A 13034-nucleotide genomic window follows, 5' to 3' on the forward strand; every position below is an offset into this window, starting at 1 on the left:
GATTTATTCAAAACGTCTGAGATTTAATCTTTCCTAAATTTTAGTACTCCAAATATTTTATTCAAGGTTTTTCATACACATGGTAACGATATCAAGGGAACCGCAAAGAAACAGACGAACCAAACGTGGGTAGTTCTCACTCTCATTTCCCCTCTAGACGTCTCAAATCGATTTTGGAATTTAAACATGTAATTTTTTTATAATCTTTCATGTTGGTTTTCAAAAAATGTAGTATTTTGTGTGTTTTTACAACTTATATTAGCTTTTTTTAAGAATATAATTCAAGCACTTTCAAGGTACATGAACCCAAAAGAAAAGTTAGACTCCCAGAGCTTTAATTTTTCAATTTCAAACTTTTAAAGATTTGTGGTTTACATGAGTAATGTGTCAATGAAACACCAGATTATGTTGAATATCACGCCCAGTGTATTCAAATTCAAGCATATTCCTAACCTTGAAAACAAGAGTTGAAATTAAGCATTTTCTAAACTTTAAAGACTTTATAAGAACCCTGGTTTTAAGTTCATTTTCACGTTTGCTCATCTTGACTTGACTTCTCAGTGTGTCATAAAGCTTCATCAGGTTCTTACTTCCTTATCATGAAACAATGAATAAATAAAAGCAACAAAATAAGTTAAAGATCCACAACAATCGTCATTACTGTCCTTATCATTTTTAAAAATCAGTATCCAAATTAGGTGGTGTGGTGGTTAGCACTGTCGCCTCACAGCAAGAGGGTTCCTGGTTTGAATCCCAGGTGGGGCCCTTCTCTGTGGTGTTTGCATGTTCTCCCCGTGTCTGCGTGGGTTCTGTCCGGGTTCTCCGGTTTCCTCCCACAATCCAAACACATGCACGTGTTAGGTTCATTGATGACTCTAAAATTGCCCGTAGGTGTGAATGTGAGTGTGAATGGTTGTCTGTCTTTGTTTGTGTCCTGTGACAAACTGGCGTCCTGTCCAGGGTGTACCCGGCCCCACGCCCAATGTCAGCTCGGATCGGCTCCAGCCCCCCCACGGCCCCTATAGGGACAAGCGGTTGAAGACGAATGAATGAAGGATCCAAATAAGGATATATCTGACACCAGAGTTTTGCTGGTTCAGGCTTTAAGATGTTGCCTGAGCTTCACAAAGAGTACAAACTAGAAAAGCACTGACTTTGTTGGGATGTTGAAGGAAGTGCAGGAGGACGGGACGTCGTTTCGGGTCCACTCGGGTTCTCGTGGAGGGACGTAGTCCTTGGAAAGCTGCTTCGGTGTCGCCAGCACTTCAACACGAGCACTCGCCGTGGCTCTCCTTGCTGCCTTTGAAACCTGGTTTTAGAGATTCACAGTGTTTGTACAGACATCAGTTGAAGATATTTGAAGATTATTGTTACTAAAAAAACAACATAATATCTTTAACACTGAACAGCGAGGAACAGAAAGACCAGATGCATTTGTTTTTCTATTGTCCATGTGTTCACCATATTCCAAGGTTGTGGTTAAACCAAAATTGGCTAAAGTCATTCAATATTTATCTTATTGGAGGAGCGGCCGAAATGTGTTTTCTCAGCAGGGTGGCTGGAGTCTCTCTTAGAGTCAGGGTGAGAAGTTCAGCATCCGTGAGAAACTCAGAGAAGAGCCGCTGCTCCTTCGTGTTGAAAGGAGCCAGTTGAGGTGGTTCGGGCACATAGTGAGGATGCCCCCTGGGAGTTGTTCCAGGCACGTCCAGCTGGGAGGAGGCCTCGGGGAAGACCCAGGACCAGGTGGAGAGATTATATCTCCACACTGGCCTGGGAACACCTCAGGATCCCCCAGTTAGAGCTGGTTAATGTGGCCCGGGAAAGGGAAGTTTGGGGTCCCCTGCTAAATCTGCTGCCCCCGAGACCTGACCCCAAATAAGTGGTTGAAGATGAGATGAGACGAGATATTGCCTTCAATTAAAAAATATAATTCTATTGGGGACCAATCAAGAACTAATTTGAATATAAATTTCGTTCAAAGAAAGAAATCCCTACAAACCAGGATCACATACCACAACACAACATAAAATGGGAAACAACATCGCTCCAGTTAAGACTAGGATTATATACAGTTTTTTGTATTTAACAATTGTATTTTCTTTTAGCAATCTTTGTTGTTGTTATTGTTGTTGTTGTTGTTGTTGTGTGAGATTTAATTTCCATCATATTCTTATGTGTGTTGTGTGTATTATCTGCCAGTATTAAATTAAATTAAAAAAAACATGACGATCAAGAAAACTTCTGGCCCCGAACTCAGAGATGTTAACTATGCTGCTGTTAAAGCGAAGGATTTATTTTTCTGTACAACGTTTAAGTGTTTCATCCATCAAAATAAGAGCCAGACTGCAGAACCACATCGCCAATACAAATCTGGCAGTGGCGTGTGAGCAGACGATGCATCGAATAGTCTTTTTGGCAAATGTTCGATTGGAAAATTCCACAATTAATTGAAAGAACTTTGCATCATGTGAAAACAACTCTCCAGTTCATGAAAGAGAGCTGCTTCAATTAGATGGAGCATTTTTTTCATTTAGTCAAATTCAATGTTGAGCGTGCACTTACAGAGGAAACTGTGTGAGAGGTTCGCTTCACGAAAGAATTTCATCCTCAAGAACGAGTGAATTTTGAGTCCTCTGCTGTTCAGGAGCGTTAAAATCAAACCGCACCATTAAATATTGAGACGATTTGTCAGTGGGCGCTCTTACAGTCCAGATCGGTTCTGCCGGGCGTCCGAGCTCCTGGCAGATGTTGCTCTGCTTCAGTCTGGGCAGTGACAGCTGGACCAGTCGCTGGGAAATCGGAGCCGTCTTGGAAGCAAAGGAAACGACGGACGCCACACTCTGTGGAACACGACCAGGCATAATCATCAATCATACGCCTTTATGGTTATTATCCAGTCAAGATATCTTGGTCCTCGACCATCAGCTCGAGAAAAAACTGGCTGAGGGAAAGTCAAAATGTGTTATCATTCAATAAAAACCCCATTTCAAACTGTCATCATTCCTAGCATTTACGTGACTAAAGGCATTCAGTTATGCAGATAAGGCCTTCAACTAACTATTATTTCTATTATAGATGAATATGAGTATTTTCTAGACTAATGGATTGATCGTTAAGTACAAAAAATGTCAGACAATGGCAAAAAAATGTCCATTCCAGTTTCTCAAAGCCCAAGGTGATATATTTTTCTTGTTTTCTCAGTCCAAGACACAAAGATATTCAGATTTATTTGATATAAAGCAGAGAAAAACAGGTCGTATCCATATCTGAGAGGCTGAAAACGATGGAAGAGTATGAGGGCCAGGCATAAGGTTAAGAAGATGACAGGGAAGCTTTTATTCTTTTCTTCGTCTTTTTTTCTCCATTTTGAGAATAAAGTTGAAATGTTGAACCTTCAGTTTAAAAATAAAGATAAAAGATAAGTACAATTTCTGGAAATGAGGAGAATGTCTCATCTCATCTTCAACCTCTTATCCGGGGTCGGGTCTCGGGGGCGGCAGCTTTAGCAGGGGACCCCAAACTTCCCTTGTGATTTAAGCTAAATAACTGAAAATAGAGGCACTTTATTGCCTATTGCAAAAAAAACATATACATCCAATATAGCAGAAAAACAGTCCTTTTTTTAACAATAACACAAATCGACAGGGTCAGAAATCTACTCTTTCTCTCTACTCTACTCTTTAATCAATGTAATCATGTTGTCAGTCGTCACTATCTAGTATTGTCTGCAGGCTTTTCTCCGCGTGTAAGTGCTTCAGGATCTTACCTCTCTGTTGCTCTGGAAGTCTGGATGCTTCCTCTTGGGGCAGGAGAGCTGCAGCAGGCGCGGTGTGATCACAGCAGTTTTCACGCCTCGATCAACAACAGGACAGTTCTTCTCACACTGAGGTGTGTGAGGAGGCCTGTGGGACCAGCACACACACATTTAATACCAACATGGGGAATTCAAGTGGTTTCTTATTGAGAGGGACTTGTCTTTTCTTTAGAAGGTAGTTAGTTAGTTAGTTAGCTAGTTAGTTAGTTAGTTAGTTAGTTAGTTGGTTAGTTAGTTGGTTAGTCCGTCCTTGGGATAGTTAGGAAGTTAGTCCCCAAGTTAGTTGGTTGGTTGGTTAGTTAGTTGGTTAGTTACTGCTTGAGATAGTTAGTTACTCCTTGGGATAGCTAGTTCGTTCTGTAGGGTTAGTTGGTTGGTCTTTGACATAGTTAGTAAATTAGTTGGTTGGTTAGTTTGTTAGCTAGTTAATTAGTTAGTAATTGTAATAGTTAGTTAGTTCCTGGGTTGGTTGGTTAGTTACACCTTGAGATAGTGAGTAAGTTATTCTTTGGAATGGTTAGTTAGTTAGTTAGTTAGTTAGTTAGTTAGTTGGTTAGTTACTCATTGTAATAGTTAGTTAGTCCCTGGGTTGGTTGGTTGGTTGGTTGGTTAGTTACTACTTGAGATAGTTAGAAAGTAGTTAGTCCTTGAGATAGTTAGTAAATTAGTCTTTGCGATGGTTAGTTAGTTCAGTCAGTCTTTGAAATAGTTAGTTAGTCCTTGAAATAGTTAGTTAGTTAGTCTGTGATATAGTTAGCAGTTAGTTAGATTATTAGTTAGTCATTGATATAGTTAGTTAGTTACTTAGTCCTTGAGATAGTTAGCTAGTTGGTTAGTCCTTTAGATAAATAGTTAGTTAATGAGTTAGTTAGTTAGTCCTTGAGATAGTACATTGGTTACTAAGTTAGTTCGTTAGTCCTTGAGATAGTTAGACAGCTAGTTAGTAATTTACAGTGATGCAAAGGACCACTTATTTACTTAATGGTAGAACTTTCAACTGTCATTTGAACGCTGAGAGAATATACAGTAGACGATAAGTGGAAGAAGAAAATATCTTACTCTCAACGCTGAACATCTTTAACAGGTTTTTAACTAAAAGACATCAAGAGTCTGGGCTGGTACGTCAGTATTTCAGTGCATGATTTGAGTATTATTACTTATAAAGTAAGTGACCTACTTTTATTAAGGTGAACATTTTGTCATGGTGGTAAGCAATTTTTATTCCCCGCCAGTATTTGATTTTGATCTGCCACGTGCGCCTTTGTGTTTGGTCTAGATTATTTATTTATTTATTAGATTTTTGTGTGCGTTGTTTTTTTGGAGCAACACGATGAGAGGATTACGTTTCGACAGCTGGTGACGATTATTTTATGTGTGCGAGGAATTAAAAACAACAATCAACGTCACATCTACTCTTTAAATTACAGAAATATCCATTTTGTGTAATGAGAATGTAAACCCCGTATTCTCTCTTGACGCCTAACGACATGTTCTGCTGCTGTGTTGACTTATAAAAAGACTTCCGCGGTTGTCGGAGAGCATCCCGGGGGTCCTGAACTTTGGACAATGAGCTCTATTGTCTCCGCTCCTCGCTCTCCCACAGTCTGACACTGAAATAACAGATGTCCAAACGTTGGCTTCCTCAACCAGCGTGGAGACGTTAGTGTTGGAGCGAAGCCTCTGTTTTCATCATTTAACTATATGATGTATTATATTCTGCAGCATTTAAATACTAGACTTCGGGTCGTGCGCGGACCCCCCCTGAGGGAGAAGAGGTTTCGAGTCACAAATCTGCCAGAAAGCGGGGACACGGAGGTCTGCTGGGACTGGATGTAGAAATAATCTCTAAAAGAGGAACCTCAGCGAGTTTGTCATGATGCTAGTGCACATGTGGCACACATTTCTTGAGTTTGAATTTGATTTGGTGTCAGTGGAGAAAAGATAATAATCAATACAGTAATAAAACACACTCAACTACGGCTGGCTGGCACTTTGTCAAAGGCTGACTCCATCTTTGTTCTTCTGAGTTTCAAATTGAACCCACTCAGCTTTAGCAAAAAGTAGTGACATAGCAGTAAGCTAATGGATAAAGTTATGGCTAATGATTTGATTTGATAATGTGAACGCTGTGGATTAGGCAGCGGTCACGTTAGAACAGTAACTCAAGCGTTCCTACACCTTTTCAAAGTCAAATTCAAGCACTTTTTGAGCGCTTTTCAAGCTTTTTCTAGCATTTCCTGCACAGGATAGTCTTCCTATACAGTACACAGAATATTACACTTCTTCATCACATTAAATTAATGTTAAGATGATATAAACAACCAAAATCATCGGACGAATTAAAGTTTCGTGTTTCAAAATGTGTAACATACGGTCTCCTATATAACCTCCATTTCAAGCACTTTTCAAAACCACTTTTTAAAGCTGTAAAACACCACGTTAAACATTATTAAACTTGTAGGTTCTGTGCGTTATTATTAAAGTTTTAGTCAAAACAAAAGAGGGTCTGGCGGCTTTGAAGAGAGAGATATACCAGGTTCAGATTATGACCCCCAAACGTTTTCAATATATTCTATTCATAAGGAAATAGACCAGAGGAAAAGAGAAAATCCTAAATGTGAGCAGACGGAACCGATAGTCGTAACGAGAAGCATTCTTGTGTGACGGATACCTTAAACCTCTTGTCTTCTCCAACCTTTTTTGGCTCATCACTCTTTAAAAATAAGCAATGTCTCTTTGTGGTTGTAGCTTTAGTGCACAGTTCAACCAAGGAATGTTTTCCCTTGTCAGATTGTTCCCCTAAAACTATTTCTAGAGTACTGCAATATTTCCCAAGAAAAGAAAAAATAGAAAATGATGGAAATGATTTAGTGTAACACAAATATTGTTGTCTCCTTTAATCATCTTGTCTCATATCGATGTTTTTAGCCCAGGATTGGGAACCACTGTCTTGTGGTAGCAGGTAATTCAATTGAATTTTATTTACAGTGCCAAATCCTGACAAAAGTTATCTCAGGACACTTTACAGACGAGGTAAAGACCACACTTTATGACTTATTTATGATTTACACAGACCCAACAATTCTCCCGTAGAGTACGGTGGCAACGAAAACCTTCCCTTTAACTTTAGAGGTAAAGGATTTACTCCGAGTCCTCTTGACTACTTTCTAACTGCTCACAGATTTTGGAGCCGCTTTAAACGCTGCAACACTTTGTGAGACATTCTTTCACCAGCTTTTTTTTCAAAGCGCTCATCTTGATCAGAAAGTTAGGAGCTACTTTTAGCCTGGAGGTGTTTTCAGAATACGGGCCCTGGGCGCTGATTTGACCTGGGTTTGTTTTGCTCAGCTCCACTTGTCCTCACTTCTCTGGTGTTTGATGTCTAATGAGGCTTTTTACCCTGCTTCCTGGGAGCTGCAGCTCCTGGTTTTGGGTGTTGACAAGCGGACAATGCGCTCGTACTGGGATGCCTTGGAGGAAGGACGTCGGGTTTTCCTGGAGAAGCTTGCCTCCTCCTCCTCCTCCTCCTCCTCCATCCTGCAGGAAAGAAGAGGCCATTACCACATCCATTATATGTTGTGTTGTGAGTCTGGGACAAAAGAATGTCTTGAGCCAGAAGGAAGGAGGAGGAGGAGGAGGGGAGATACAGAACAATGGATGAGTTTCAGTGCACGGCCGATGACGGAGGTACAAGTGGAAAATCATAAATTTGAAACAGTGTGAACGTTTCATATCAAGATTTGAGTGACAAAAATGATCGTCAGAATATAGCAGCACTGTTCAAATGTGTTGATGTTCAAAAACTGCTGATACACACTAAGTTTTACATTGAAAACCACAAAATTAACCGCAACATTATGCATTTTTGTCTGCATGAGCAATAAAATAAAAGCCTTATGCAGCACCTTTGCAGACAGGGGGATGATCTTCATGCGAGCTTCCCTCAGCACTCTTAGAAAAAACAAATCGCAACCACACTTCAGACTTCAGACTCTCTGAGAAGGCTGAAAAATAACAGATGCAAAACAAACCCGTGTTGCCAACTTTGATGCTGGACAGTTTTGAACGTGAGTGCGGTAATCAAACACAGTTTTACTGGCAATCGAAGCTGAAGCTGTAACCGTCGGGGAATTTACCGGTTTATCATTAAGCTGGTAACCATTTCATCCCTACAAACATTAAAGTGAAGCAAAAGATCACATTTGAGAAGTTAAAACCAGTATATTTTGCCATTGTTGCTTAATGAATGCCTTTAAAGCCCTGAACACCAACACAGGTGCTCTTCTCAGGACTGTGTGGGTGCGTCTACTGTGATTGATTGACATCTTCCAGAGTCTCCTGTTAGCTTTGTTTCACCTGTTAAGGCGGGACAAAGTTCACCTTTATCATTAGTGGTAGATGGACATTTATGACCTCATAGATTCCCATCAAATTCTCACCAAAGCCCCGTCCACCTTCAACCCAAGCAGAGGGCGAATCAGCCAGAATAAGAGAAAACACCTGTGTGGGTGTTCAGAAGCTTTAAAGGTCAATCACTGACCAAAATGATCAAAAACACTGCAAATTCAATCATTCCTCTGCAAACTTCTTAATCAATAAAAGTCACTTTTCAAGCAAAAAATGCCGAACATTCACTGGTTCCAGCCTCTTAGTTAAGAAGATGTTCCACTTTTCACTACTTTATAATCATTGCACATAAAGTATCTTTGGGTTTTACAGTTTTTTTAAAAAAACGTGTGTTTTAAAAAACGGTGTGGGAACTGGATCTAATAGGCAGGTTGTGGACTTTACTTGGGAGAGGACTCGACCAAGTGTCCCCGCATCAACCAGGGCAGAGCTCTCCAGTGTTTCCTCGCGTAAAACCAATGATCCAGGTGTGTCAACATTGGAAATCTGTTGGGGTAAAAGACTTGATCTGATGTCATTGATTTTATTTCTGAAGTGGTCTGCAAAGTCCTCACAAAGGGCGCCAGTTGGTGTTTTGGAGGATTTGTGAAGGTTTGTCAAAAGGTCAATTGTGGATAAGAGGAATTTTTGGTTGTTTTTATGTTTGTTGATTAGTTTATGGAAATGGGAGATTCTTATTATGAAGATGTTTCACTTTTCACTATGTTATAATCATTGCATATGAAGTATCTTTGGGTCTTACGGTGTTGGTCGGACCCAACAAACCATCTGAAGACGTCAGCTTCAGCTCACTATTTTATAAATAAAGATGAATTGACCTGCAGATGAACCCGTAATAAAGATCAGTGGTGGCAGCCCGATATAAAACGAAAGCATCAGTTACCAGATACTGAGGCCTTGCACCAGTAATAATGTGATATTTGATTTTGTGAAGCAGGACCAGGCAGTCTGCCAGATAATGAGATTAGAAATTAAGAAAATGGACTCGACTTATTGTCTGTGATGTGATCAGATGTGGAACGGCGGCGTTGTTATTAGAAGTAACAGAATACATTCACAATCACAATTTAGATTTGGTTTTCATCTAATCAACACACAACACGCCAATATATAAAAACTCTATATTCAGACACTTCAATCAACACTGTGAATCAACATCCCACTTCCAACCGAACCAGAAGGTGATTGCCGTCATCTTCAATTACAGAAAATGACCGTTATTTGTTCTGGGAGCTGCACTTCCTGCGTGGGCTCCTGATTGAATAACACTGCAATGTTCCCGTGCTTTTAATCTGACAGCTGAGGGCCGGGAAAACAACAAACAATATCAAAATAAAAGCCTCACACACAGCTTCTCGTCCACTAATTGACCCCGACGGCTCTCGGGGGTGAACGCCTCTGATCAGGAAGCCCCTGGCATCAGTCCTGAACATCACTTTGCAGTTTACATTTCCTGGATCAACTCTGTGCCAAAAGCAATTACGCGTTCAGCTTTTGCAAACATTTTCTGAAACACATGTAGATGCAGCACGGCATTAAAAGGCTTGCGTGCAGTCCTCTGGAGCCCGAACACAAACAGACACTCCGTCTCATGCCTTTTTGATAAGAGCCATCAATAATGTTCAGGGTGCAGACGGGTTACAGTTACCTCCGGTGGTCCTCCCTCGCTGAGACGTCTCTTTTGTGCCCGGCTAGGTATTGGATTCTCGCACTTGGAACGGCTCCGAGCGCCGAAGCGGACAGGGGCCATATTGGCTCCTGGTCGCCCCAGCTCAGCTTCTCACTGATCAATGACAAAGAAATGAAAAGTTTCCAACAAGGAGACGCTGAGAGGATGATGACAATGTTTGCGTGTAGGAGCAGAATAAATATTTTCCAAATGAAAGAATGATACTTTCAGTCAAGGGTGACCTCTGTTCATTTTCTCATTATTTCGCCCGTTTAATCACGCGTCCAAAGCGCGCCAGACATCTGTCTTTAATTATGCACTCAAGGAAGAAAACACTGACCACAAAGGCTCCTAAATTCTTGGAGTCAATTTCACACCAGATCAATGAACAAACATGCAATTTATTATGTCGTAACAGCTGGAACAGAACTCATCGCGCAACGCAGACGACCGAGAATATGACGAACGAGGAGGCCGCTGCGATACCTCTTGCGGTGTCGGAAGAAGACGTTTGTTTTCACATATGTAAGAGAGAATCCAATTTTCATCAAGATGAGAACTTGGTATGACTCAGCTACTCACCAAGGAGTCGTGGCCCAAACCGTTTTTGAGGTTTTGTGCTGCGCCAGCTCCAAGATCCTGCCAAAAAAGAAAAACACAAATCAGCTTCAAATACGAGTTTAATTCAGGGACTCTGGGCTCAGGGGGGGGGGCATCCAATCACCCAGTGGGTTTCCCGTCTGTGCTGCTGCTGCTTTTCTTCTCCTCTCTGGCAGAGCTGGGACCTCCAAAAACTTGGTCTCGCTCTTCAGTTCAAAAGTTGGCTTCCAACTCTGAACCTCATCGTGGCCACAAATCAAAGCGTCAGAGTTTATCCAAGAGTCCAGGAGGTTTTTCATTCAGCGGGACGGATCGAAAGAGAAAAGTTTACATTTTTGGGGCTAAGTTTTTAGGATTTTTCTTTAATGGATCCACCCTCGTAACTGATTTTGATTTAAAACAGGGAAGGCCACTAAGAGCAAGCTCTCTTTTCCAAAACATATCAAAACAACCAAAAAAAAAATCACAAAATATAAATAATGGCAAACAAAAGTGACATAAAAGCCCATAAATAACAACAAAAGCACACAAAATAAGTCAACACATTAAACAACAAGCTAATGACATCAATGAGTGGGTTTTATGGACATATTAACACATAAAAAAATATAAATGACACTTCCCTTTAACATCTCAGATTTACCTTTTATAAGCATATACTAAATAAAGTGTCTATAACACATTACAATGTAAGTATCAATAGATATTAGCCCATTTCAAGTGTACACTGGTGTAGGGTATTTTCAACAATAAGGATTTATTTCTTATTTTATCTAATTACAGCTGTGGTACAATATAAGGCTATGATCTGTGGTGTGCGGTGCATTTGAATGTGTTAAAAACATCACATCATGAATACTGTGTTTGTTAGGGACAGTGCACATTAATGGACAACGATAACAACGTATCACTGTAAAAGTGCCGGATTATAGCAAAGATGCTCATTTGCATCCGTAGTCCCTGCTAAAAAAATAGAAAAAATTAAAATACTACTAAAAAATATAAATGAAATACAAATAGAAGAGACAAGACACACCGCACAATACATTACATACTCAGGAGGACACCAGACCCACACAGGATAAAGCAATGAAATAAAACGTCATGTGCAATATGACACAGACGAGTCAGTGGTCGCACTTTTGATTTGATTTGAGCCACTTTTTGAGTTGAGCTTTAAAAGAGGAATATGTGCGGCGTTCCCTTAGTGTGGAGGGAAGACTATTCCAGGTCCCCCCCCCCCCCCCTAAAACAGACGACACATTCTTCCCAAATGCAGTGCGCCTGTGGGGGATCTCACAGTCTCTTCTAACACAAGCCCTGGTGCTCAGACCCTCCAGAGTCCTTTTCTATATGAGTTCAGTCGGTGGGGGTGGAGAGACACCATAACCAAAACCCTTTATTGAAAGCTAACATGCTGCTTATATATATGCTAAATTAAAATTAAGTGTTTAAAAAAGAGGTAAGACAGAAATAAAGCCTGTAAAGAAGAAAACAAGACAAAACATGAGGGAGACTCTAAGGTAAGTTAGCAGATAATTATCTATAATTTTATAATTGAAATAGTATTATTTTATAATAAATTACATTTTACTGTTACCCACAGCTTTAGCCACAGACACAGTTATTTGAAAGCCCTGAGAGTAAAAAGAGAATCTGGTGATTCCTGGTTCCAGCACAGAGACACGACAGTCATGTAAAATAACTCACTAACACACAATATATGAACTTTGTGTTTAGAGTTCATGGAGGAAGAAAACACCAATGCTTTTAGTCCTTTTACAACATTTAAAACAAAGATGTTAGAAGAGCACATGGGGAAGAGGTGCACCTCAGCCTCTTGTGGCTGAAGATGAGTACTACAACAACAAACACATCAAAAGCACTTTTCTCCCCACGGATTAATTTTTCAGGGTTCCTGCACCTTTTCCAAAGTCCAATTCAAGCATTTTTAAGCACTTTGCAAGGATTTAAATGTGATTTAATCTATAGCCAGATTCAAACACATCATCATGGTTTAAAAATGGTTTGTAAGTATATGTTGCATCCGATCTAATTGAAATTCCAGGCACTTTGCAAACCTTGAAAACATTCAATTTCACATATTTCCAAGGATTTCCAGCCCCTGTAAACCTGACTTTGTTTTTATTTTTTAAAGGGAATTTAGGCAGATTATTCTGGAAAAACCTTTTCTTCCACTTGTTTTTAAGACACAAACACGGGAGAGAAAACAATTTAGATCCGACTTTGAATACGCATCACCAGATTATATTCTTCTAACTTTTAACTGCCTGTATAAAAACAATAAAGATGAAAATAAGGCAAAACTTGAAGGGGAAATCACATTAACCTACAGAAGAATAGGGCCTAAGGTCAGAAAGGCAGAAAAAAAGACATGAAACAGATGAAAACAAATTAAAAAAGTAAATTAGAGATGAAATTAAAAAGCTGTGTGCTATAAAGACAATGCAACACATTCAGACACGTGGGGGTTCCCAACTCCTAATCCTTTACTTTTGCTGTTTCAACTGTTTATTTGTTACT

At 40.0% G+C, this 13034-nt stretch overlaps 1 protein-coding gene across 1 annotated transcript; it reads right to left on the reverse strand.

Moving 5' to 3' along the window:
* Nucleotides 1–324: 324 nt before the first annotated feature.
* spmap2l (sperm microtubule associated protein 2 like) lies at nucleotides 325–9971 on the reverse strand (the record flags this gene model as incomplete). The annotated part of the gene is made up of 7 exons (XM_083914917.1): nucleotides 325–1019; nucleotides 1155–1309; nucleotides 2706–2840; nucleotides 3767–3902; nucleotides 7214–7351; nucleotides 9670–9779; nucleotides 9870–9971. The coding sequence occupies 7 exons, from the start codon at nucleotides 9969–9971 to the stop codon at nucleotides 986–988; spliced, it is 810 nt and encodes a 269-aa protein (XP_083771043.1). The 3' UTR covers nucleotides 325–985.
* Between the last annotated feature and the right edge of the window lie 3063 nt (nucleotides 9972–13034).

This window comes from Echiichthys vipera (assembly GCF_963691815.1).
Source record: "Echiichthys vipera genome assembly, chromosome: 6".
Taxonomy (NCBI): Eukaryota; Metazoa; Chordata; class Actinopteri; order Perciformes; family Trachinidae; genus Echiichthys; species Echiichthys vipera.